The 25,651-nt window shown below is 49.3% G+C and overlaps 1 protein-coding gene across 3 annotated transcripts in view; it reads right to left on the bottom strand.

The window, feature by feature from the left end:
- The window catches only part of CBFA2T2 (CBFA2/RUNX1 partner transcriptional co-repressor 2), a 66,654-nt gene extending 45,276 nt beyond the window's left edge, over positions 1–21,378 (bottom strand). For 2 of the 3 annotated variants that reach the window (XM_064465804.1, XM_064465805.1), the window contains exon 1: positions 21,259–21,378. In XM_064465804.1, coding sequence (XP_064321874.1) covers positions 21,259–21,286 — 28 coding nt within the window. In that variant the 5' untranslated portion in view covers positions 21,287–21,378. Of the gene's footprint in view, positions 1–18,041; positions 18,325–21,258 lie in introns of all 3 variants that reach the window. The other variant, XM_064465806.1, reaches the window with a different exon arrangement.
- Between the last annotated feature and the right edge of the window lie 4,273 nt (positions 21,379–25,651).

Raw genomic sequence — 25,651 nt, 5'->3', positions numbered from 1 at the left:
CTGCAGGCAGATCCACCAGCACCTCCTGGCACCCGATTCTTTCTGCGCCGGAGTCCCTGCTGGTAGGGCTGCTGGCAAGGCACGTCAGTAAAACATTTAATTTCAGAAAGTTTAGCTCGCTGGGGCTTCTGACACTTTTGATGAAGGTTGCGCAAAATTCTGAAGCTCTCAATATTTCATAAGGCAAGATGGAAAAATCATCTCTAAATTATACAGACAATGAAAGGAGACAAAAACCAAGCCCGACTACTAGAATTAAGAAAGTTATTTTCCTATGGACTTGCGCCTCATGATTTGCTTCCCGGCGCCTCGCGCTGTGAGGTCCCCAACAGGAGCCCTCCCCGGCCAGGGTCATCCCAACGGCGGTGGCTGTCATGTGGATTCTCTGAAGTATCATAAGGAGCAAGCCCACATTGCAGCTTTGCTCCCAGTGGAGGTGGTACCAGGCAGATGGACGCAGCTCTGTGACTAAGGCATTAAGCATTTAGTATCAGATACCACTCTTCCCTGCCCAGCCGTGTCCCAGCATCACCAAAACAGCCTGGAACCAGCCAGTGAATTCAAAAGCTGACCTTGCTCTGAGCATGAGAGAGGAGGGGGGTGCTGTATGACAAACAGAAGATGCTCAAGATGTGCAGCCTGGGAGCTGCAAGGTCTCTGGGTCAGAGTCATCACAGAAAGCCCTCTCAGAAGGTATGTGGGATGGCCTGGTGTTTGGAGGGTTTATCTGAAATAGGTAACTAGCACTAGACATTCCCCACCTTCTTTTTTAATCACTTTTTAACTTAAGGACCTCAACAGCTTGTGAACATTTCACATATAAAAAACAGCTGTCCCCAACTATGACAACTGGGTTGTAACTGCCATTTGTGAGCTCACGGCCAAATAAATTTTTTCCCTATTTTTACAACCTAACGTAGTTTGAAAAGTCAAAAACGCAGGCCACTCCAAGTATTTTAAGTAGAGTTCCAATGACGAGACTTTATAAATCTTTATGAAAATGTATGCACCCTTTGCCATGCTGTCCACAGGCCAACTTCTACCAAAAACCTAACACCTTCAGGACAGACGTCCCTCCTTTTGGCTGGGGTTGTGGCAGGAACATGCCAGACCTCATGGCTCAGCTTCAGAATAAGGAAGCTGCACGTGTGGTTTTGGGCTCTCAAGACATAAAAACTAAAGGTGGGACACCTGGGTGCCCTGACTAGAAGCTGTCGTAAAGCCTCCTTTGAATGGCTCATGGATTGTATCTTAAACATGACCCATGGGCCTAAGCTCGCCCAAACCGTGACCCATCCCTAAGCTCACCCAAACTGCAACCCAAAGCTCGCTGCCGGCAGAGGTAGGTCTGTGGAGCTGCAGGCAAGCGTGCCCCCGCCAGCCGGTCTCTCCAGCAGCGCCGACACAGCAGCTCCCATTACCGCAAAGCGAGCCAGAAGAAAGCCTCTCGCACGCCGTGCCCTGCTCAGCCACCGCCTCTGCACACGGAGCAGGGGGAAGCAGAGGCAACGCACTAACAGAAGACACTGAGACATGTCATCTACTGACCTCAAGCACCACCTGTACATAAAAAAAACAAGTGGCCGGCCTGCTCCACAAATATGCATTAAAATAGATTTTTGTAACCCAGACATCACCACTGCAGTGGAAGGAAGGAGGAGGACTGCAGGCAGCACAGGAGAAACTGCCTTCCCTGGCTTGCCACATTAATCTGCTTCTGCTTTCTTCTCATGGGAATGTTCCATGGAAAGAACGATGCAAACAAAGTTTGAACACTGGGAGCTATTGATACCTGCTGCTAAGTGTGGTTTCTGAGGAAAGCGAGGAAATCTGAAGAATTTTTCCAGTTGCCAGTGGAATTTTTATGCCTATCACAGCCCATTGCCACAGCAAGCACAAGAGACCCAAACTACTTCTGATTTCTCTTCAATTCCACCCATATTTCATGACGCGCCGCAGCTTTATTTTTTTGCCTGCTGTGTTCTTACCTTGGAAAGAAGTTTCACTCACATTCATGGCAACCCTGGAAAGCCTTTGCCTTTTTAAGCTGACCACTTTCCATCGCACAGAAAAATAAATCCAAACGCACCAAGGCAGCCAAAGCCATTTATCAGGCTAAGTGGAAACCGTAAATTTATGCTAACTGGAATCTGATGGAAACCAATTGGGATCCTCCTCCTCCTCCAGGCTCAGGTCTGGCAGGAAAGTCAAACATTTTATTGCCTTCTTTATGCCTTACTTACAAGTCAGCAGAGCCAAGAAGGGACTGCTCCCTTTGAAGCGATGCTGGTGGGGTTGCATGGGAGGCTCGCTGACTCGAGTTCAAGCTCAGCAGACAGAAGCATGCACCCCCCACAAATGCAGATTAGACTTCTCTATTCCTAGCAAATTTATCACATTTAACAAACATCCTCTTTTCAATACATCCATTATTTGAATTAGCACATGGCAGATTAGGTTAACAAGCTTAATTTGTCAAGTAAATCTAATCATATTGCCTCCTTCAGGAGTGAACGTGAGTAGTGTTTGGCTTTTGTGCTATTTCAGTACTGCCCAGAGAGGGGAAAAAAACATTAAAAGTTGGCCTTAAGTGAGCTGGCAGAATTTACACCCAGAACAATTACGATCAGACACTGCAAAAAAACAGTGGGAGCAAAGGTGCAACAAGGAATTAAGCACTACCTAAAGAAGTTACTGAAACTTTATTTCCGGCCACTGATTAGGGCTGGGGGGTACCCGAGCAAAAGGTACCTTACTCCTGCTATATGACTGCATATGTAAAGAAGTAACACCCGGGAACTGATGTCCTATCCAAAAAATCCCCCCCCCCAAACAACACACCAATTCCTAAATCCAACACCCTTGCTCTGATTAGAAATCCCAGCCTCTGTAGCTGTCACGGGTATTTAAACCAAACACAGAAATATATATATATTAAAAAAAAGAGCAATCCTATTTGGAGAAAGTAAAACGGAGTCTGCAGAGGATTAAGTCTAGCCCAACAGCTCTGCAGCTCGACAATATTTTCCAAATCAATAGCAGCTCCCTTCGATCACAGAGAATTGTTAAAATACATATGTTCACTCCCTACAGCTGTAATTTTGGTGACCTTCATCATTGTCATCCACACCCCAGGTGGGGATTAGGAGAACTCCTGGCTTTGGAAGCTCTGCTGATGGAGCTCTCTGCTGCAGCTGACTCAGGCACCACCCTGCCACTCCAGAAAACCCAGTTACCTGCCTACATCTGACATTTTCACCCGAGTCCTCAGAGGGCCAGCCCCTTTAGCATGTGTTTATGGTGCAGACAAGCTTTGGAAGCAGAAATCCTCCCTTTTGCAGGTGAGATGCTGTGCTTTGAGAGCTGTGTCCTGGATCTGACACTCCACTCTGAAGTCTGGGACAGTCCCAGAAGTCCCACCACCTCCCCTGCGGAATACCTTTAACAATTAAGAAAGCACATATTAAAGCTTATCAAAGCAGACTTGCTAGCAGAAGAACTTGTGGGTTTGGTCTCATCCCAGAAAGGGCAGTATTTACAGTCAAAAATATGAGCAATAAAATGCATGTGATGAACCCCAAACCCCTTCCCTACAGCTGGGGCATCACAGCCCAGCTCACTTCCTCCACCTCCCTCCGCCGGTGACTTCCCTCCTGCAGGCTGTGGAGGTGTTACCCCCTGAAAACGCCTCTCCTTTCTTTATCTTGGGCTCCTTTAGCAGAATCCTTTCCCTGTCACCCTGAGCTTCCCTCCCCTCCTGGGATGGTGCTGTTGGGCCTCTGATCCTCGCCTGGCCCTTCAGCGGAGGTGGAAACTCCCCACCTCATTGCCCAGCCACGTCCTGGCATCAGACAGGCACCGAAGGAGGTTTGTTTTCTCGGTAATTAGTTGTCACTAACCTGGTAACCTTGATTTAAAAAAAAATAATTATTTAGGTTTCTCACCCAAACCACAGCTTGCCTTTAAGATGCTTAAAAAAATAATCCTCTGTTGTTTTGTTCATTTTATCAAGTAAAACCACCAGTTCAGGATTTTAAGCAGGGCTTTCCAGTAGCATCCCAGTTTGTTGGCTTTGCAGGTTTAGCACTGAACGGGGCTCCCTCTCTTTTCAACTCACCAAACAACAACAACAAAAAATATGTTTTAAACAGGGATTTTTAGATGTTTTTATTTTTATTTTGGGGGATTTATTTTTATGTTTTAAACCTTTTTTTTTTTTTTTTCTGAAAAGTCCATCCTTGCCAGCTCCCTCTCCTGCTGTCAGCTGGCCCTTTGGACCTAACAAATGGTGGATTTGGGAAAGAAAAAAAAAAGAGAAACAAAAAGAAACAACCCAGCGCAGCCCTTTGCGCCTGGCCCGGCATTCCAACTCTCTGCTCCCGGCTCCACCAAGTCTGATTTAGTAGCACTGCTGGGAGCTATTAGTTTACGAAAGAACCAGCACGCCCACCCAAGCTCAGGCGACTGCAAGAGGCTCCTCTTACACCGCTGCCATGTGCCTTTCATTCTGCCCAGAGAAGTCGGAAAGGTTGCGGTTTCGCTTAGGGCGGGAAGCCAAGGAGAAACCAGCAGAGCGGCAAGCGAGGAGAGCGCGGAGGTCAGGCTGAGAAGGGCTGGATTTCATCCACACCCCAGTGCTGCCGCATGAGAAAGCATTAATTAATGGGATGCTTATTAAGAGAGTTCAGCCTCCATCCAGATCTTCCTTTTATCCTGCCTGTTGCTCCTTGTTTCCACGTCCTGTAACCACTCCTCCCTTTCTTTCTATATCCTTTTTCCCTTCCCTCTACCACACTTTAATCTCTTTTTTTGCCTTGATTCTGCTTCCCTCCTCCACTCTCTGCTTCCACCATCTCCCAGTCCCTCGCCTGCCTCCATCCCTTCCCTGACAGCACAAAGAAGCCTCAGCATCCCCAACAGTCGGTTCCAAAGATCAGCATGGTCATGCCCCAAACCATTTCAAGCACACAGCATCTGCCAAGCTCAGCCACCTGCCTGGGTGTGTGCTACCTGCCTCTGCTACCCACCCAGAAATAAAGCATGCAACAGCCTCCAAAAAGCACCTGGCATGGGGGGCCAGGCGGCTGCTGTCTGTGTGCCGCTGCCTCTTCCCGCAGCGACCTGCGGGCACGCTTGTCTTGGTGCTGGGAGAAGGAAGGTAAAGCATACGGCTCGCTAGCCACAGCCTCATGCTGCATCAGCGCTACAAGGCAGAGAGAGCAGCTGGCTGCTGCTGGGAGCCCCCAGCCCCTGAGCCAGGCCCCCAGCCCCACGTGGGATGAGGCTCGCGAGCTGCTGCTGCACAAAATGCAGAAGAGCAAAGCGTTAAACATGGAATGGGAAAAACCAACAGACCGACAGCTAGTGTGGGTTATGCATCCCACCAGATCTCCTCTTGGAGGGAGAAATAACAGCAAGATTAAATTATTTGGGTGGTAGCATACAAAGTCATCTAATAGCTGCCAGAATTTGGCCAGCTCATTATCCAAAAAGGCCTGTTTTGGATGTAGGGTAGAGTTAACCCCCCCAAAACCGAACATCAGCTCTGTGGTAGGAAAGGCAAGGAGAAACCAAAGGAGAAAACAATGAAGCACCATTTTAGAGTCATTAGGGTTTCGATATTCTCCAACTGGCTTCTGTTAGGACTGCATCCATATCTGGGTGCCTAAAGAAAAGGGGAATAATATAAAGGGAAAGACTCATTTCCAGAGGTGCAGAGCAACCAGCAGGTTCCCTCCTGTGCCTCTGCACTTCCACTACCTCTGGGGTGTTTGGACACAGGTCAAGGAGGACCAGGCGCAATGAACAAGGACCTGAAGTTTTATTACCTTCATCTTCTGTCAGAAGCAGAGCCTGTTTGCAGATTTACAGCTCCCGTCAACAGGAAGTTCATGTTTACAAGTTTCCAGGAAAAAAAGACAGCATTCCTGTCCTATGCAATAGCTCGGTGGGGATGCTGTCTCACGTGGGAGTTCTCAGATTGGTATGTTAGACAGGAACAAGTTTTAGCCATGTAAAACATCCAGACAAAAAGATAAAGCTATGAAAAAAATTGAAGGCCAGAAGGAAAAAAATAATTCAGCAATTTGGTGGAAAATACACAGCAAGACAGCATAGCCATGTCTGGAAAAACACTTTTTTAGCATCTGGGATTCACACACACTTCAAAGAAACAGAAGAATTTTATGAGGATGAAAAACTATATTCAGGCGCTAACATGAATTTTTCTCCTCTGGTCCAATTCCCTCATCATTCCCATTACTGTCCCTCCAAGGGTCAGCAGCCAAGCTCGGCCCACACTCACACCGGGGTGACCCCTTCCCTCCCAACAAGCGCACACCTGGGACCGCAGTGGTGGCTGGTGAGGCTACTGCTTCTGCCAGGACCCACCAGGATCCATCGTCCCCCCAAGCTCAGCCCCAGATCAAGCCCCCTCCTCTCCACAACCACCAGCAACCGGAGAGGTCTGAGCGATGGCGACACCACGGCCCATCACCGGACGGCGCAGGTAGCGGCGGCTCACCTTAACCCCCGCGCAGAGCTGTGCCAGCTGCAGAGCAGACCTCTGGCAGCCTCAGAGCCTTCCGGAAAGGGAAGTGCAGAGAGCTGGCTTGTACGAAGGCGTCCCAGCGCCCTGCGCATCGACGCAGACGGTGTTAGTGCAGCAGCTGGTACGCTGCAAATTCACACCCGAACGTCGCAGCAACTTCCCCGTGCGGAAAAGCCATGTTGTTACAGTAAAACTTCAAATGCTAAACCTCGAGTTGAGGATACCACTTATTGCCTTCAGCAAGCAGGAGGTCTGGGAAGAAACAGCCCCATCCTGTGAAACCTGGACTTTAAATCTTCCCATTCCATATGGTTATTAAAAAAAAACAACCCAAAATGAAACAAAAAACCCAACCCTCTTTCAAAAATTACACAAAACAAGGAGACATCAGGACAGCCAAAGGTCAAGCAGCCAGCACTCTACCAGGATGCCAAAGAACCATATTAAAATCAGTAAATATTTATTTAAGCCATGTTGTACAGTTTAGTAAATACAATTACAGAACCCCTAGGGTGGTTTCTGATCTCCTGAGCACCTATTGGTCCCAGGGAAAGTTTCTGTCTTGACAAATGGACGTTTTCCGACAGAAGAATGATTTGATCAGAAGATTCTTCTGAAACAAACTCATTCAACAAAACACAACAGGTACAGAAAATCAGGTCTCAAAAAAAAAAAAAAATACAGCCAGCTTCTCCCAAGAGAAACAGCTGAAGAAAACCAGGCTGACAAAGCACACAACCCACCCACCTTTAAAAACTTTCAGGATGTAACATGTGGAAGCTCAAGACCAACCCAGCTAAAGAGGCCCATAATTGCTGGAGGCAGCAGCTCCCTCCAGCACCACCACGTCTGTACCCGACACGTTCAGCTGTAGCTGCCCTCGGCACAAATTCAGGCTGACCCACCTCACCTGCAGATGCACATCTCCGCTCACTTCCTGGCTATCCAAGCTCTTTCCATATCAACCCAACAGCAGCGACAACAAAATTCCCAATGGAGTCAGAGAGACAGGGAGGAGAGAGTCACGCAAAGTTCCCAACACTTGTTTTTCCATCCAAAGTGCTTCGGAAGAAACGCACCATTACCAAGGAGCTGCCTGCCCTGGATCCAAGCATTGCACATCCTGGTGACACCATCCCCACCCAAAGGGACAGATGCCATCAGATCCCTTATCATTTCTACGTGGAAGAAAGGGGGACCCGCTCATGCTTTGTGCTCCCTGCAGCAGTGGAGCAAGCAGAGCAAGCGCCCAGCACCCCCTGCCTCTGCCCGCTCCCACAGACCTGGGAAAACACCTGAGACAGTACAAAGGATTTTCCAATAGACTGAAAGGAGTAGTTGGTGAGAGCATCACATCAGAGAAGTCAGGGGTCTTCTACCCCACGCACCGGACGTACGTGTTCAGACAACCGTCAAGAGGTAGAAGAAGTCAAGTGTCTGTATGTTGAAGTTCACTAACATGCACATAGGGGAAAGAGGAAGAAGCCAAAAATTACCTTCAATCCAAAACTCAGATTTACTAAACCTGAAACTTCCACAGCTGCCAAAACCTTGATTTTCTACACCATGAGTTATATACATATAAAGTAGATCTTGGGGAAAGAATAAGAAAGAAACATCTTAATTAAAAAAAAAAAAACAAAAAACAAAAAACCCAAGTAGGAGATGAAAAGAGATGTTCATCAGCAAAGCTGCTGCAAAGTGGGGTTAGATTTGCTGGCACAGGCAGTTAAAAGGCAGCGTTCTGGAAACAGCTGATTTGATTTGGCTGTGTTGCTACTGAGAGAAAAAAAAAAAATAAAACCAGCTCAAGCATACATTTTTACTTCCTCTTCATTTCATTAATCCTACCCAGAGCCATCGCTGAGGTGAAGCCGTGGTTATCGCCAGCGATTCTGCTTCGGGGTGCACTCTGCCCAGGTGAACTAACACGTTGTGGGGCTGCTTTTAACTTTTCCCAGCTGTGTTTTGCTGACGGTCCTGAACGTCTCCACCTGTTTCTGCAGATGGAGCAGCTGCAGTTAAAGGCAAACACCTGGCCTGCCACAGCCCTGCCCTGCGTTGCAGGGGGAGATTAGAGTTACAGCAGCTCCTGGCCTACTTAAGGCCATATCAGTATTTGGATTATAAATGCTGCGTTCATGGTCAATAACCTGGCTGCTTTGAGCCCAAGTAACCTGAAACACTGCATGCTGACTTTTGGGTTCCACACGACTCATTTATGTACAGTCAATGACCATGGTCAGCTTTCCATTGACGGGCCACCAAAAAAACCCCTGAAGGGATGGAGGAAGATGGGTGGCAGATACACCAGCAGTCCTACTCTGGGCTGTAGACCACTATCAAATATCCCAACGATCGTATAGTTACAACCAGTTGCACACCTCACACAACAGCTTCGGGCTGCACAAACCCAACCGGGGCTGCTGGTGGGACTCAGCCCATGGCAGGCACAACCATGGGCGCTCTGCAGCTTCTCCAGCACCACTGCAGCCAAGCCCAGCCATCACGATGTGTTCCTGGCAGCAAGGCTCGCCGGATGCTCTGCTCAGCGCAGGGGAAAGCAGACCACATGTGCTGTTAGCTGCTCACGTTTGACCTGGTGCTCCAAGCCATAGCCTGAGTACTTTGGATTTTGCTTCTCTGCAGCTCTAGAAAAATAGATGACAAATACAATACATATCCTCTAAGGAATGCCATTATGAGCAGAGCAAGAGAAGTACTAAAACAATTTTTGGGGGGATTTTTACAGCAGCCATTTCAAATAACACCTCTCTTCAAATTAATACTGCAGCCTGAGCAGGCAGCAGCGTCCAGGAGTTCATTCTTCTTCTTACAACTAAAGAGCAGTGTAATACATCTACCTGATTAGCAGTGCTGCTTCAGCATTCTTTTCACCATTTTCCTGCAAGTCCTTGCTCAGTGATGACAATATTTATACTGGGAACACAAGAATGTGCAACTCTGTGACTACAAACTGTAGAAACAGAGAGTGCACTTAAAAAAAAACCAAACAAAACCACTTCCCAGTAGGCTCCAAACGTCTGGACACTTCAGCATCAGTAAAAGAAGCTGTCTGTTACTTAGCTGTGATTATTAGATGACTTGAACCTAATTCAGAATCATAGTCATACAGGAAAAAAACCACCATGAGATGTAATAAACTTTTGGAAGAAAGGAGATAATCTGAGGGCAAAAATTAGATCTTGCAATTACAAACTGACAGGAATTAATTCAAGAAAGCCTGTGGGGTCAACTTCTATTTGCAGATTAAAAGGTTTTCCTGCCTCCTTGTTTTGGCATGTGGAAAAGCTCCAAATTCACCCTCTAAGGTTCACACTAATGACAGAGGCTGTTTAAAGCCAGGAGTCTCAAAATGGGGTGTTTGAACGATAAGCAGCAGCACTGGAGGTGCAGCCCACTAACATTTTTCCACGTGTTCAAGAGTCGAGTCCAATCAAACCAACATTTGTAAAAGCTCCTCTTGGGTCCCTTTTCCAAAGGCCTACACCCTGTGTCTCCTGGGTACTCAGCCTCCCACTTGCCTCAGCCATTTCATGGTACAGCTCTGCAGGCAGGAGAAGTTTACTCCAAAAATGGAGTGTGGCTGTCTTGTTGACCCATGCAGAACGGCTAATCCCAGAGGAATAATCCTGCTTTAATGAGGAAACAATAGGACCTTTGATAAAGCATACAAATTTTTAAAAAGTCCAACTAAAACATTCCCTAGTCTCTGGGACTGGATGACGGACCTCTAAAATGAATTTTGTATGTGCCTGTCTCAAACCATGTAATGCAACACGAGGCAGGGAGAGCAGACTGCTCGCTCTTGTTTGCAAGACACCGTAAAATCTGTAACAGCACTGGAGGCAAATTTCCCATGCCAACTGACATCTGCATGCTGCCCCTTCAACAAAACGCCGCATCCTCTCGCCTGCCGGAGGAGCCACAATCTCCAGCTCATCCAGCTCCATCTCTTCAACTCATGGCACACCTCCTGCGTGCCGAAAACGGAACCACCTGTGGTATAGCAGACCTGTCCCCAAGAAAGTGGGCCAAAACCGCCAGCTGATTTCATACAGCCCGACAAAGAGCTGTGGGACGGCAGGAACTTTGTCAGAGCCGACCTGGGCTGCAGCTGAGCTGATGATCTCCAAGCTGAACCTTCAAGCCTCCGTAAAATGGAGAATCAGTGCCAGGTTTTGCGCTTTAAAAAACAATTAGATTTTAAAACAATTCCTCATTACAACTTAGGTGCAGAAATCCACTCAATGTCCATTGTGCAGAAATCCTCAGACACTTGTTTTCTGACCTGGCGAGACCTTGCTCCGGCACCAGAGCAGAACCCAATGAATTGATATTTCAACACTTTCTTTTACCCTCAAATATAAACATAAAACTGCTGAGAAAAAACAGTGATGCTCTGACCTGACACAACCAGTCATGTCAAAGGATAATTCTTGCGCTGTATCAGTGACTGGAATTACCAGAGCTTTGCCAACAGCTTAATGAGATGGAAATTCACGCTCCCACTGCCAGATATGTTTGTCAGGGTCTAAACTATTTGGATGCCCCGAATATTTTGCTTCTGTGTTATAAAACAGGTGTGAAGAGGTGCATCTCCATTCACGGAGCTGCCGCTCGGGGAAGCACAGCCATTCGGACAGTACTGTCAGGGACGGATTTAAATTCCTGGCGTGCCAAGTGGACGCAGGCAGATCTGTCTGTTGGGTTGTCCTCATCCCGGTTGTTCCTGCTGATCAACAAGACTCACCCCATGTTGGAGAAGCAGAGTCAGCAGAGAGAGGAATACTGCAAGTGGTCACCTGAAAAAGCCCATGCACGCCGCTGCTTCTGGTCCCATCTGGGGTTTTTTGCTTTTCTTTGGGGCTGTCTGGAGAAGCAGCATCACCCTGGCCTTCAGACTGGGACAACCAGCAACGGCTGTAGAAACCCTGCATAAAGGAGCGCAAAAAGCAAATTGCTGCAAAATTCTGCCGAGGGAGGCTTTGAGCAGGGCAGCGAGGGGCGGTGGGTACGTTTGGGGAGGCACTGAGGTACCGCTGCAGCCCAGCGGCACAGCGCGGGGGGTGCCCCTCTGGCGACTGTTCCTAACAAGGTTTGCTCACAGGTCACTCAGCGTAGGAAATAACAACGGGCTTTCACCAAATGGGGCTCTCAGAGCCTGGATGGTGGCAGGGTCACACCTGCCCAGAGTCCACCTGAAGCAGGACCAGCTCCGTGCGGTGCTGCCAGGTTCTCCAGGGCTTCCTGGGCCACCTGACACCACCAAGAGCACTGGCAGGACAGTAGAAGTGCAGCACTGGTGGGAACTGAGGCAATCCTTATCGACACATGCAAAAGGGAAAACAGAGATCCTATGCCAACCAAACTATCTTGCGTGATATCTGTGAGACTGAAGGCAAGAGTTTCTGCACGGTCGAGATCCTGGTCTCTGATGGTTTGCTCAGCTGCCCATACACCATCAGAAAAGTCATCAGCACTGATGGAGGGTTAAGGAGATGTGGTAAACAATATTCAGGAGTAGTGACTAAGTCTACAAATGCCATCTTTGGGAGCATATTTTACCATGAAAATATAACAGATTTCATTCCATTAACTATATCAAACTTCGCTTTCTTAATTATGAGGTACAGGGCTCAAGGGAAACTGCTGTAACTACTACATGGGAGGTAAAACCTGATGAACACAGTAGCTACAGTGACTGAAGACTTAGCATTTAAATAAAACTGGTAGCAGGCAAATCAAGGAACATCTAAAAATTATCTGCTCAACAGTTTGTGTGCTCTAACAGTTGTTTACCCATTCACATACACAAAGAGGTTTTATTTTTCCTCTTGCTAAAATCAATACTACACAGGGGAAAAAAAAAGGTTTGTTCAGTGAGATGAGTATATTCAAGTAGAAAAAGGATGAAGAAGTGCTTGTGAACATTTTAGGAACACCACAGTGCAAAACCAGTGCAAGGCCAAGTGGGTGCTGTTAGATACGGGCAGCTCAGATGCCAATGCTGAAATCAAAGTGGGTACAGGTCACCTCTGCTGCTCCCTTTGCAAGGTCCACAGGCTTTCCAAAAGAGGGGTATCTGCTGCTGCCCAATATTTTTCCTAAGAAGGTTCCATCATATTAACTTCCAGGTGCCCAGCATACCTAGACACAGAGGCAGACCACGCTTGCACAGAAAAAAATAATCCCCCTAGGGATAAAAAATGGCACTGACCAGTGTAGTCTGAAATGTGGAGACGCAGGTGGACTAAGGGCAGTATTCTGGAGTCAGGTATTTTGCAGCAGAGTAAAGAAACAGTAATAAATGGATGCAGACAATCCACCAAAATTGTGTGATGCTGATTCACAGCCCCTGATACCCCACAGTCAGATTTACAAGCTCTATGAACAAGCCACTGTCTGCATCTCTAAATTCTTAGCCCTGCTTTCTGAGTACACCTTTACAGGTGAGGGCTGGCTTGGCTGGAGAAATGGATGCATGGATGACAGCAGAGACCAGGGACGGGATCCGACCCTGCCTCTGTGCTTCTCCATCCCACAGCTCTGAATGGTTTCATCTCTGCAGAGGTCCCAGGGATGCTCTGCCAGATCTGTTAAACTGGTTTGCTTCATGATTGCCACAAATTTGCTGTGGTTTTTTTTTTTCTGGAAACCGTCCTCCAGATTGCTGCCTTTTTTCTCAACCTTTAAGAGCAGGTCTCCTGGCAAAAGTATTTGTTCCTGGGAAGCAGACGGCTCTATGATGAGGACATCAAGTTTAATACAACGTCCATCCATGAAGGGAGAGGAAGAGAGTAGAGAATGCACAGAGGACAGAAACCTGGAAGCATCAGCTTGTACATGCACCCAACTGTGGCACAAGCTCTGATATATCCTCAAGTACCCCTGCCCAGGCTCAAACAGGAGGGGGGTGTTTATGCTGACACAAGTGATCTCAAGCTATGCTTGAAGGCTTTTCAGTGCTGCCTGATCTGCGACGGTTTAGGAGTGGCAATGCTTCTCTGAAAGAACGTTCCTGAAGACGACAGTTTCTCAGCACAACGTAAAGTACGGCAAGTAAAGTACGGCATGTATCGTTACTCACCATGGGAAGGTGATCCATTAGCATCTGTAGTGCGAAGAGGGAAGCAAACAGCAGAAGGAAAGCAAAGTGCTAGATGAATTTCTGGCTAGAATTAGCTACTTTAAATCTTTGCTTGAACACGGGCTGCGTGCTGCAGAATGCCACGCTCGCCTCACGAAAGGAAAATGGGCACAAGGCTTCCATCCAACTCAGATTTAATGGCAGAGAAGATAGATACGCTCGTTGAGAAAAAATTCCCAATTGTTGATTTCTATTTTGCCTGGCGATGGAGCACAGTATTCCTCCTTCCTTCCTGCCAAAAGTGGTGGAAGTACAACGTACTTTAAAGTAATTACAGCACCTCATCCCAGAAATGGCTCCATTTCAAACTACACAGGAGATGCACAAGTGGGGAGTGGCTCCCTGATGAATGTTTAACCTGCCTTCAGACCTCTGGATGAAAAGCTGCTCTCCAAAATAAACCACCACCGTTGGCTTCCAATACCTGTCCAGTTTGTCACCCCTTTGCCTGCCTAACCCTGCTAGCACCTCCATGCGATGGCTGACAAATCCAGGGCAGCACAGCCCCGGCACGGCAGCCGCGGGCGGAAGCTGCCGTCCTACAAAGGTGCTCAGCTCGATCCAGGCTTTTTTTTCCCTTGAACTGATGTCTCTCTGACTCCTCAGAAAAACTGGCTAACATTTGCCTGCAACAACCCTGCACCCCTCTAAATACACAGCCTGGGTTTTGCAGTACGCCTGGAAGTGTTCGGTATTCTGATTATCGGTAGAACAGCCACAATTATCCAAATAAAACTATTACTATATTGGGCCTTAGATCATAAATAGAACTTAATGGATTTTATTACATCCCAGGAAGCAAGAGCTACAGAAGGAGAAGTATTGCTAAGAGTGCATTGCTAGTACCTATCAATTTCTCCTAAACACTCAGCACTTAAGAAATACCCAAAGAAACACACTGCTCCCACAGCATAACTATTTCAAATTCCCCTCTGAGCTCTTCCCTTTTAGCCAACTCGCATGGTACATTTTAGCAGCTGAAAATTAAAGGATCACAATATTGAGCCTTCAGGTATCAAGTTCACAATGGAAATAGCAGCTGACACAGAAAGGGCGCCGCTGAGCACGGCGGTAATAATTCTGTCGCCTCAGAGCTGGAAGCCGCTCCCTTGCACAAAATTTGTTATTTAACTCAGTGAGAAATGAAAGAAAATGCTACAGCCATGGATTTATTCCTTACACAGCCTCTTTCAAATCATACTCCAAAACCAGAGCCACGCTAGCAGTGAGAGTCTTTAACTCAGGCTGCAGCATCCTCTTTAATCCAAATAACTCCCTTTCAGGTGCCAGTGAACGTAGTTGGTGATAGCCTAAGTAAGGGCTGCTTGTCCTTCAAGCCCATGCGTGGTCTTCTGCTGGAGCCCAGCCTCCAGAAGCCTTCACAGGAGGCAAATGCAACTAGATGCCCAGGATCTATCAGCAAGCAACAACAAATCTGGGACCTCACAGAGAAGGGCAAGAACAAGGAGGGCTTCTGCAGGGCCACAGGAAGCCAGCCAGATACGCCTGCTTCCCGTTTGCCCCTCCTCACGTCATCCAGGAAAAGCCATCTTGCCACCTCTGGGGACTCCCCACCTGGCCCTGCTCCGCGGTGACAGCCCAGGCCTGCTGTTATCTCCCAAACAGATGCATTTATTCTCTTGAGAACCTCCCACGTCTTATCTAGCTGGCAGTTTCCAAACGTCGAATGCCAAGTCCAGCTAAAACCACTTTAAGCTCTTTTAGGCAACTATTCCTGAAAGCGTTTCGGCTGGGGAACGAGGAAGGCAGAATGGCAGCCCTGCGGCAGGGTCTCCCCCCTCGCCATCCTGCCGGGACGGGTATGGGAAACACCTCCCGCACCCTGCTCTGGTGCTGCTGTAAACAGGACCTGGCATGGGAATGGATGTACAGTTTACAAAGATCCCTTGCTTCAAGCAAATTTGCCTCTCAACACATGGCCAAACTCTCACGCAATAAATTAACTATTTGGCAGCCACTGAACTAGCACTGGAGCCAAACCAATTAGGGTTTAATGTGATCCCAATTTCCTATTTCTGAGACGGGGGTCGGGGAGGGGGGAGAAAAGGGGGAAGAGGAGGGAGGGAGAGCGAAGTAAATCCCCTCCTGGTTTATAAATCCTTGCCAATCATCCCAGATAAACCTGTCACCCACAGCTCTAAATCTGTATTTGCACTCGCATGCTCCAAGGGACGCAATGGGAAAAGGCGCATTGGACACAGCCAGCCTGACTCCCAACATGTGTTTTCCATACTTGGGAAATTCAATCATTTAAAAAATATTTACCAAGCTTTGTCTTTAATTAGAAAAACATGACGACGGATAAGGCGAGTTATTGTTTCTAAGCTAGAAATGTCAGAGATCCTAATGATGTCAGAAGATAAACCCCATTACCAACCCACGTACATGCTGCCAGGGCAGCAAATGTTTCGAAGGTTGTTTTTTTTTCATTTCCCCTCAAAGTTCAGCGCTTTACAGTCACAATTCATCAGTGGCTTCTTGGCCCCCACCAAACCTAATCAGGGAGGAGGAGGAGGGAAGACTCCTGCCTGCAGATCTGCTAGACAGGGTGTTTTAATGCAAAAGAGCTTGCACAGCGGGGGAAGGAACATGGGAGCCATTTGACTTCTTTGTGTTTTAACATCCTGACTACAGCACCTCCCCAGCACATGCAATTACCTGCCATCACCTAAGATAAGCAAATTAATCTCATCCGCACCTGGAAATGCCACAGGCTTAGATATCACCACTCTTTAAAAAAATGTTAAATTAAGTTTCCACTTAACCAAGACCCACCAAAACGTTTGCCCCCAAGAAGATAGCCACAAAACATTGTATCCCACAGTACTCACGTTAAGAAAAGAAAATTGATTGTGCTGAGAGCCAACAACTGCGAGTGTCCGGGAGCTCTGCCCGCCCAGGACAAAGTGCGACCTTACAGATATACCCCACACTATAGCCCCTCTTCCATCTTGTTTGTTCAGGCACCTCCAGCCAGATGCAAAGAGAATCTGCAGGCAGGATGCACAACTACTTAGAAGTATAAAGCAAGTATTTGTTGGCTAACAGACACAAGAGAGAGCTGGCATGTAATCAGTTATTAGGCTAAGCATTTGTGTGCTCACCACTCCTGATACAGCCTCTGAAGAGTCTTTGCCGGCCAGGCAGGGTCAGGGAGGGTCCCGGGATGGGCTCCCCAGCCCTGCCAAGCTGCTGTCCACCACCAGCCCAGTCCCAACAGTGCCAGCAACTGCTCGACGCAACCATCCCTTGCCAGTCCCTGGCCAAACCAGCCTACTCCCACACACACCAACCACATACAGCCTCCCTGTTTTCCTTCCTTTAGGATTTTATACCTCCTTCTCCTCCCCCTGTTGCTCTCTGTCAGAAATGGTGTGATAAAAAGCAGGCAAAAGCCAGGCAGGAGAACTGCTGCTACAGCAACTAGGTGCACTATTAGGAAGTAACAGAACTCCCAAGAGATCACATGGATTAAAAACTCAGGGATGTATTTAGTTCAGGGAGAAGCTGGTATTGATGTTAACAAACTGGTATGTCTATCGAGTCCACTTGGAGAAAAGCAGCTGTATTTCCGCAAACATTCACAAGGTATTTGCCCAATTACTTTATATCTGCAGAAAAAAAAAAAAAAAAGGCTGGTGCTACACTTTCCATTCAAAACCATAGCTGTAATGAGAGAATTCTGTAATATTTCAAAAAGCTTCAAAGTGTCACCTGTGGACCCAAAGTCAAGACAAGAGCATGCCATTTATCTCCTGAAAATATCCTTGTAACCCAAGGTTGAGGGCTATTATCAAGTACTATCTTAAATACGAACATAAATCTACACTAGAGAAAATCTCTGCCTGAATAGTCTGATCCTTTAAACTATACCAAGACTGCAAAGCACGTCTTCGAGGCAAACGCACAGATTTTGACCTCAAAGTGCAATCACCAGATAAGCTACCTGTGGAAGTTAGTGCTTCTCTCTCTAGAAGAACATGAAATGGAGTAAAGAACGTTTTAGCTGAGCTCTGAGGTCAGGGCTGATTAACCTGGAGTGCACAAATACAGCCAAAACGTCCAGCAACACCTTCATAGCTGAATCAAACACGGGTGTGCACATACGTGGGGCGCGGCAGGGAGGGATGGGGAGGTGACAGGGACACAGGAGTTTTTTGCCCCAGACACTGGTGGGGCAAGTGCCTTCAGGAAGGTGGCTTTCTGTCTGGAAAATCTCCAGGTCAATCACCTATCTGGGCAGAAGCACTGCCTCCGAGACTTTCTGTATCAGAGGGGGAGAGATAGATTCACTCTCACTTGCGTAGGTTTTACAGCCACCTCCTTCTTCTGAAGTCAAAGAGGTTACCTCTGGTTCTCAAGAGCAAATGGGAAACCTGAGCAGTCCTTCTCCCCTTTCCTGTTCCAGCAGTTTACGGCAACATCTCAAGGTAGCTGCGAAGCCTTGGCAGGTTAGGCTGTTGGAGATAGTACTCAGCTCACTATTCCACTCCAGTCCTGCTTCTAAGTCAGTCAGACTGGCAGTCTTGTCAACTACACAAGCTCTATCTGAAGTGTGTGCTCTTTTCCACCCTCAGTGAAGCTGCAAATAAAAAAAAAAACCTTTATCTTTTTTTCTGACTGCTTTAAAAAGTCAGTATATTTCACTCTCCCGAACCCTGGTGCAAGGGAAGAGTATTTTTTAAAGCATATGAATATCAAGACTAAATCCCTGAAAGATCCATTTTCATTTCTGCCCATTGGACATATCCATGTAAGAAGGCATGTTCATGAGAGTCAGTATGTGCCTTAAACTAATATGGAACATCCCAAAGTCTCAAAGCAGTCCCACATTCCTCCTTTCTTTCTGGATCATTAGTTCCACCCTGAGCACTGAATCACTTTTCTGTAATACCCAAAGAAATCAAGCAACCTCCTGACATTGCCAGTAACTGTATTTATAATACAGCAGAAATCACTGGGCTGATAACCAAGGCCATGCATGTAATTTGTGCTTATAAAAATTACGAGTCTACAGCTGATTATTCACTTTCTCAAGCCCAAAGGTAAAATCCAGCAGTGTTCGCAGGCAGATGTGAGGTCCAGGAACTAAGTGATTCTTGTGCCAGCATTCAGCCTGTTCAATAACTGGCGCTAACAGGACACCGCTACCTGCTCTATCTATAAAGCTGCTGAAGGCTAAAACGCATATTTATGTGCTTATCCTTATAAAACAGCTGTATGGCTCACTGGGGTTATCACTAGCACTTCATCAGTGGATGCTGAGCCACAGGCGTATTAAAGTTGCACAAGAAATGATGCTTTAGCTGCTGCTGAGTCATCTGAAGCATCTCAGGTGCTCGTCACCCTCCCTGGCCAGGGGCTACAGCCTTGCTGTACCTCCTGGCATAAGGCCAGTGCAATCGCTTCCTGACCCTGTTCTGTCAATGGGACTCAGATGAAAAGCCCTACTTTTATACATGGTTTAATATTGCAGAACCAAGCAGCTACACAAGACATTTATACATTCCTGCCACGATCCAGAAAAACAAACAACTTGCTCCAGGTTGCATAAAGTGCAACAGCTGAGAGAGGAACTGGTTTCACATACCCACTCTGAAGCTATGGCTTTAGGCAGAAGATCGCCGTCTTCCTTAGCTTCAGTTATTTTTAAGTAAGATTTCAAAGCTCCGTCTCCTCCCAGTGCTCAGTCTAAGAGAAACAGGGAATCTGACCAGTCGCTCCATACACCATCAAGCTGCAACATCAGCAGACACACCGGGTGGGATTTGTTTCATCTAACTCCTTGCTGCCAAACCCCAAGCCAGTTATCCTGGACTCCCCTTGCAGTCAATGAAAAAGACCAGGCACCTCCAGCACATAATTCATCTCATCCAGAGAGAGGTGTCCAAGACTGGTGAGATGAATCATCCTCGGAAGCGCCTGCTCCTCTGCTGTGGCTTCAAAGGGAGTTTGGAGAAAGGAGATTGGGCACAGAGGGCTGACTTCTGGGCAGCAAGGCAGATTATCTCACCCAAGCTCCTTCTATGGGGCCTTTTCTTCAAGGCAGGCAAAACGAAGAGCCCTCCCTGGCAGTGAGGTTAGGAGCCCATCAGTCAGGTACCAGGGTTCTGCAAACCCATGCGGTCATTAACATGGCTTGCTCACCGCTGTGCCCTCCTCCCGCCGCAGCCGCCCGGGCCACTGGCTGTTTCAAGTCCACACGCTCTGACAGACCAATACTTGTAAATGCCTTAACAGATAACAACCTCACTCCAAACATCTCCACACATTTTGCACTAAGCAGCACGATAAAGTATTCACCCACCCTCTGCGATTTCTATCGGTTGGTAATTCCTTCTTCATACCAGGAATGCAGCTTTCAGGGTGGTTTCCACACTGGCGTCAGCCTCTATCTTCATATTGCTTCCCAATGAGCAATCACACTTCATTTTAAAATCCCCTTATTTCCTCTGAGCTTTGGGATGCACTTTTAAGTGCTCTTCTCACTTCACTGAACTAGGACTTATCAACAGAGTCACCTCGAGGCCATGACCCAGCCCATGTGCAGATGGCCCATCCCAGCTGTCAGCCTGGCCGTCCCTTAACCCAGGGTCCGGCACCTCGCTCCTGCGCCCAGGAGGGCTGGCAGGCCATTCCCGATTGCAGATACACAAATGATGCGCACACGAGCACAGACAGAAAAATTACCAGGAGGTTAATATGGTGAGAGGCACATGCTAACCATCCACCCTGCTCCTCGGCAGCAGCAACGCGCTTCCCTGCTCTCCTGCCCACCTCTCCGCTTTCAGAGAGTGCAACTCTTCTGGAAACAAACCTTCTGTTTTGAGCAATTAATGAGAATGGAGCTCCAGCTATTCACCTTCCCAGTCCCAAGCAGTGGAGGATGCTGCAACAGGCCAGCTTCATGCGCACACACGCGCCCCGGCTCGCTGCCCATCTGGGTGCACTTTATGGGTCCGGCCGCCGCAGACCCCACCGGCCTGCTCCGGGGTGACCCGGGGGGTGCAGGCAGCAGCCCTGCCGCTGCCCGCCCTGCGCCGCGTCTCAAAACCCCATCCAGCCTGAAATTAAAGATGAACCCGGCCGGCCACCCCGCAGGGCTGCTCCTTTTGCAGGCGGGGGTCCCCGAGGCGGCTCCCGGCCCGGCTGCCTCACAAGTTGAGGGCGATGAACCGCACGCTAAGGAAAACACGCCAACCAAACGCATATATTAGACATTTTTATGTAGAAGCATGTGCAGCTGGAGGAGCCGAGCAGGGCGCAGCACCCCTCTCCGCACCCCGCGGCCGGGCCGGGCAGGCCCGGGGGGTGCTGAGCCCGGCGGCGGGGCCGCCACCACCGCCGTTTCCCGCTCCGCGCCTCCGGCCCCGCCGCCGCCGCCCGAGGCCCGGCCAGGCCGAGGCGCCCCCGCCGCCGCCCGGCCCCGGCCCCGGCCCCGCCAGGCCCTTCGCCCCCGTCCGAGCGGCGCCGAGCGAGCCGGCGCCTCCCCCCAACCCCGCACCGCGGCTCTTACACTGGCAGCCGCCCGGGATCCCCACCATCGCCCGGCTCCTCGGCACCTCCTCCCGCTCCCCGCCGCGGCCCCACCGGCCCGGCCCGGCCCTTCGCCGTGACGCTACCGGGGGCGCGGCCTACCCGGCCCGCCCCGGCAAGGCCGGGGGCGGCTCGGCCTGCTGCCGGTTAGCGGAGCGGGAGGGCCGGTTTGGTCAGGGGCGACGCTTTGTTTATGAATTTAACTATTAATTTGAGCCTAACTGCGGTTTATGGCCTCCCCCAAATCATCTCCTGGACAAGCTGGAGACGTAGGCCTGTGAGAACCTCATGAGGTTGAACACGGCCAGGTGCAAGGTGCTGCACCTGGGTTGGGGCAACCCCCAGTATCAATACAGCCTGGGGGGTGGAGGGATGGAGAGCAGCCCTGCAGAGAAGGACTTGGGCTTTCTGGTGGATGAAAAGCTGGACCTGAGCCAACGATGTGCGCTCGCAGCCCAGAAAGCCAATGTTACCCTGGGCTGCATCAGAAGCAGCGTGGCCAGCGGGGCGAGGGAGGGGATTCTGCCCCTCTGCGCCGCTCTGGTGAGACCCCCCTGCAGCGCCACGCCAGCTCTGGAGCCCCCAGCACAGGAGGGACATGGACCTGTTGGAGCGGGTCCAGAGGGGGGCACAAAAATGACCCGAGGGCTGGAGCCCCTCTCCTGTGAGGCCAGGCTGAGAGAGTTGGGGCTGTTCAGCCTGGAGAAGGGAAGGCTGCAGGGAGACCTTATTGTGGCCTTTCAGTACTTAAAGGGGGACTATAGGAAGGATGGGGGAAACCTCTTTAGCAAGGCCTGTTGTGACAGGACAAGGGGTGACGGTTTTAAACTACTTAGACTGGACATAAGGAAAAATCTTTTACAATGAGGGTGGTGAAGTGCTGGAATGGGTTGCCCAAAGAGGTTGTGGAGGCCCCATCCCTGAAAACATTCAAGGTGAGGTTGGACAGGGCTCTGAGCAACCTGATCTAGTTAAAGATGTCCCTGCTCACTGCAGGGGGGTTGGACTAGGTGGCCTCTAAAGGTCCCTTCCGACCCAAACCATTCCATGATTCTAGGACCTCGCCTCCTCCCCCCACTCTGAGCTGAGGTCTTCCTGATAACAATACCTGAGGCCCTGGTGCTGGGCTGCAGACTTTGTAACCCAAAGTGTCTGAGATGCCTCCTGGCACTTGCCACAGCCCAACCCCATGCCCAGAGGTGTTGGTTTTGGTGAGATGGCTAGGTTGACCCAGAGGGACATCCATTCCTGGAGATGATGTTTCAAGAGTTTCAGGACAAGTGGGCTGAAGAATCGTGGAGTGGTTTGGGTTGGAAGTTGGAAGTGACCTCTGAAGATCATCTAGTCCAACCCCAGGGGTATTTTGCACTAGATTAGGTTGCTCAAAGCCCTGTCCAACCTTCATGCCCCAATGATGGGGCATCCACAGCTTCTCTGGGCAACCGGTGTCTCACCACCCTCACTGTAAAAACTTTCTTCCTTATATCCAATCTAAACTCACACTCTTTCAGTTTAAAACCACTGTCCATTGTTCTGTCACTCCAAGCCTTGGTAAAAAGTCTCTCTCCACCTTTCTTAGAAGCCTTTATCTATTCAAAGGCTGCAATAAGGAAGAATGGGGCTTTTCCCAAAGACAAGCTGACTCCGTGGTCCTTCTTCTGTGGAAAGGGAAGGACCTGAAAAGCCTTGCTACAAGCTCTCATGGTTAAGTGCGACTTTGTTGGCCAGGGAGCTTTGTGTGTCCGGAGATCTCCCATGAGTTGCTGCTTTTCACAGATGCCCCAGGGAGTCTGGCCACAGGAAAACACATTTAGATTTACATGGAAAAAAAAACCCAGAAGTTAAGTTGAATGTCCATATCAGAGCTGAGATGTGGGTGTTTTGACTCTGACAAAGTCCAAGGCTTGGGTGCCATTTACCTCCAGTAGGTACCTGAAACCCCAGAAATGGCAGAGTTTGTGATCATGAGAGCTGCACCGAGAGCCTGAGAGTCCTGCCCAGGGTTTGTCGAGGCTGCAGCCTTGTGCTGATGTCCGATCGGCATCTGAAAACTAACCGGGACCCTGCTGCCATCCTGGAGGGATTTGCCATGATAGGTGTTCTCTGGAGAAGCTGCATGTAGGCAGGCAGCCAGCTGGGTCAGGCATTTCCTGAAAGTCTTGAAAGTAGCTGTAGGAAGAAGATCATGTGTCTGCAAATTGCGTTATAGCTGGGGTTTCTGTTCCCAGCAATAGAATATATATGTGGTCCTGGAAACAGGGCCAGGACCCAGTCTCCTGTCGCAGGCAGACATCCTCACCACCAGTTAGCAAGTCATGCTGGTACCAGTGTGCCTTTTGATGCCTTGCCGTCTCTTGGCTCAGCCTTGGCAGAGCTCATCAACAGTGAAGGAGAGCACGTGGGATGGAGCAGGGGATCCAAACCGGCTGCCCTAAGGCACCATCCATCCCCTCAAGTCTCTGCCTCTATAATCAAGGCAGTAAGAGCTGTGAGCCCTGCTCAGCTCTTGGGAAAAAAGGGCATGCAGAGCAGGGCAGCTGTTTCCCAGTAAGACCACGGTCCCAACAAAACGGGTTTAAAATCCCGCAGTTCTGGGCTAGTGGTTGCTAGAGGTGAGCTGCAGCGCACCGCAGCTTGGCAGTGGTTAGCCCTAGACACTGAGGGAGCCATGGGCTCGTTTTGAGTTTGCTGGCCAGGAACAGGCATCTCTTGAGCCCAGACGTCCCATGATGGAGCAGATCCAAATTTGTGCTAAAATGACAGGAGCATCGATCTAGTCCCATCATCCTCTTTTTAACTTTGTGGCTTTGTCTCCTCCCCTTGCGAGGCACTAGCACTTCCCTGGACCAGTCTGTGTGCTAGAGCCTGCATCCCCCATGCAGCTCTTATCTGCTGTGCTGGCTGCATCTTGGCTCTGGCCTGTGTTTACCACCACTTCATTTCAGTGTCATCTACAGCCTCACTGTGGCCAAATTTACACTGGTGATGCAAAAAGGGCTGTTGTGTGGGGTGCTGATAAGGGCTTTGTTTTAATTTAGCTGGTCTCTGAAGTCTGTGAAGCCCCAAGGAGAGCAGCAGGCTGGGCTCCATCAGAGGCTTCACCAATGTGAAGGGAGCAGCTCCCCAAGCCTCTTGGTCATGCTCCCCAGCTGCAGGCTGGCATGTCCCCAGGGCTCACCTGCGCTGGAGCCCTCCACGTGCCTGAGCTCGACCAGATGGGAAGTGCTGTGCTGATGGCATGGGGCCGCTGCTGCCCTGCTCTGTGTCCTGTCCTCCTGAGCACCGCCACCTTGGGAGAACGTGCCCTGGTGTGAAGTGTCACTGCTAGGAATGGGGAGGAGGTGAGGAGCACTGGGACTGCAAAGCAGAGCACTGAGATGTGCTGGGAAAGCTTTGAAGGAGGAACTAATGTCTCCTTTCTGTTCAACAGCTTTGGTGCTGCCCAAGGTAAAGCCGTGGTGGGCACAGAGCAGCTCCATTACATGCGTTGCTGCTTTGTTTCTAAAGATGAAACAGCTGCAGAGGGAAACCCCAAAGAGGAGAGGATGGTGCTAAACAGCACTCATAATACCTGCAGAGTACCAGGATAGGGTACTGCCTGATCTTCCAGACCTCAATGCTGACGAAAGAGGTAGGAGCTCAGGACAGCAGCTTTGGGGATGTTTCCACAGTTATATGTGACTTCCCCACAGAAACAAGCTCATGTTTTAAATGTGGCCATCCTGCCGCTCCTCTTCTGCCTCCTCTGTCTTCTAGAGAGATGGAGAGGTGTGAGCTGGGAATGGGCTCTCCGTGCTGTTTCTCAGGGGGTCTGAGAAGCGTGGTGCCAGGGTTGTGGGTGAGACCTGGGGCATGAGCATGGTCCTGTAGGGAGGATGAGCTCCAGATCCTGGTGGTCTGCGAGCAGGGAGAACATGTCGCCCTAAGACACACACTGCCCTAGCCTGCCCTGCAGGGAGCACCCTTTCTCTGCCTCCAGCCCCCCAGATTTTAAGCCGTACCGTGAGCTGAGCTTCTCTCATGCTCTCTGGAGCTGGAGTATGGGTTGGGAAACATCAACAGCCGTCAAAGGCAGGGGGCAGTTTCAAGTTTTGCTCCTTTGGTGCATTGGTACACAGAGCAGGGTTTATTTGGTCTAAGAGAAAAAAAACCCACCCAGCCTTTATGAGTATGGATTTATGTTCTCTGTCCAACCGAGCAACACCTGTTCACTTAGCTGATGTTTCTATATGTCCTTGAAAATAGGCTTGTGTATTAGAGAAGAAGCTCTAAAGGCACATGGACTTTGTTTGGAACCCTTTTTTTAATCATTTAAACATGATGTATTTGGAACAAGAGGGAGAAGACTTCTCAGCCCAGTGCAGTATGTGGGC

The sequence above is a fragment of the Phalacrocorax carbo genome, chromosome 14 (assembly GCF_963921805.1).
Source record: "Phalacrocorax carbo chromosome 14, bPhaCar2.1, whole genome shotgun sequence".
In the NCBI taxonomy this organism is placed as follows: domain Eukaryota; kingdom Metazoa; phylum Chordata; class Aves; order Suliformes; family Phalacrocoracidae; genus Phalacrocorax; species Phalacrocorax carbo.
The sequence above is the reverse complement of the archived record's forward strand: the minus strand, read 5'-3'. Positions and strand labels throughout refer to the sequence as shown.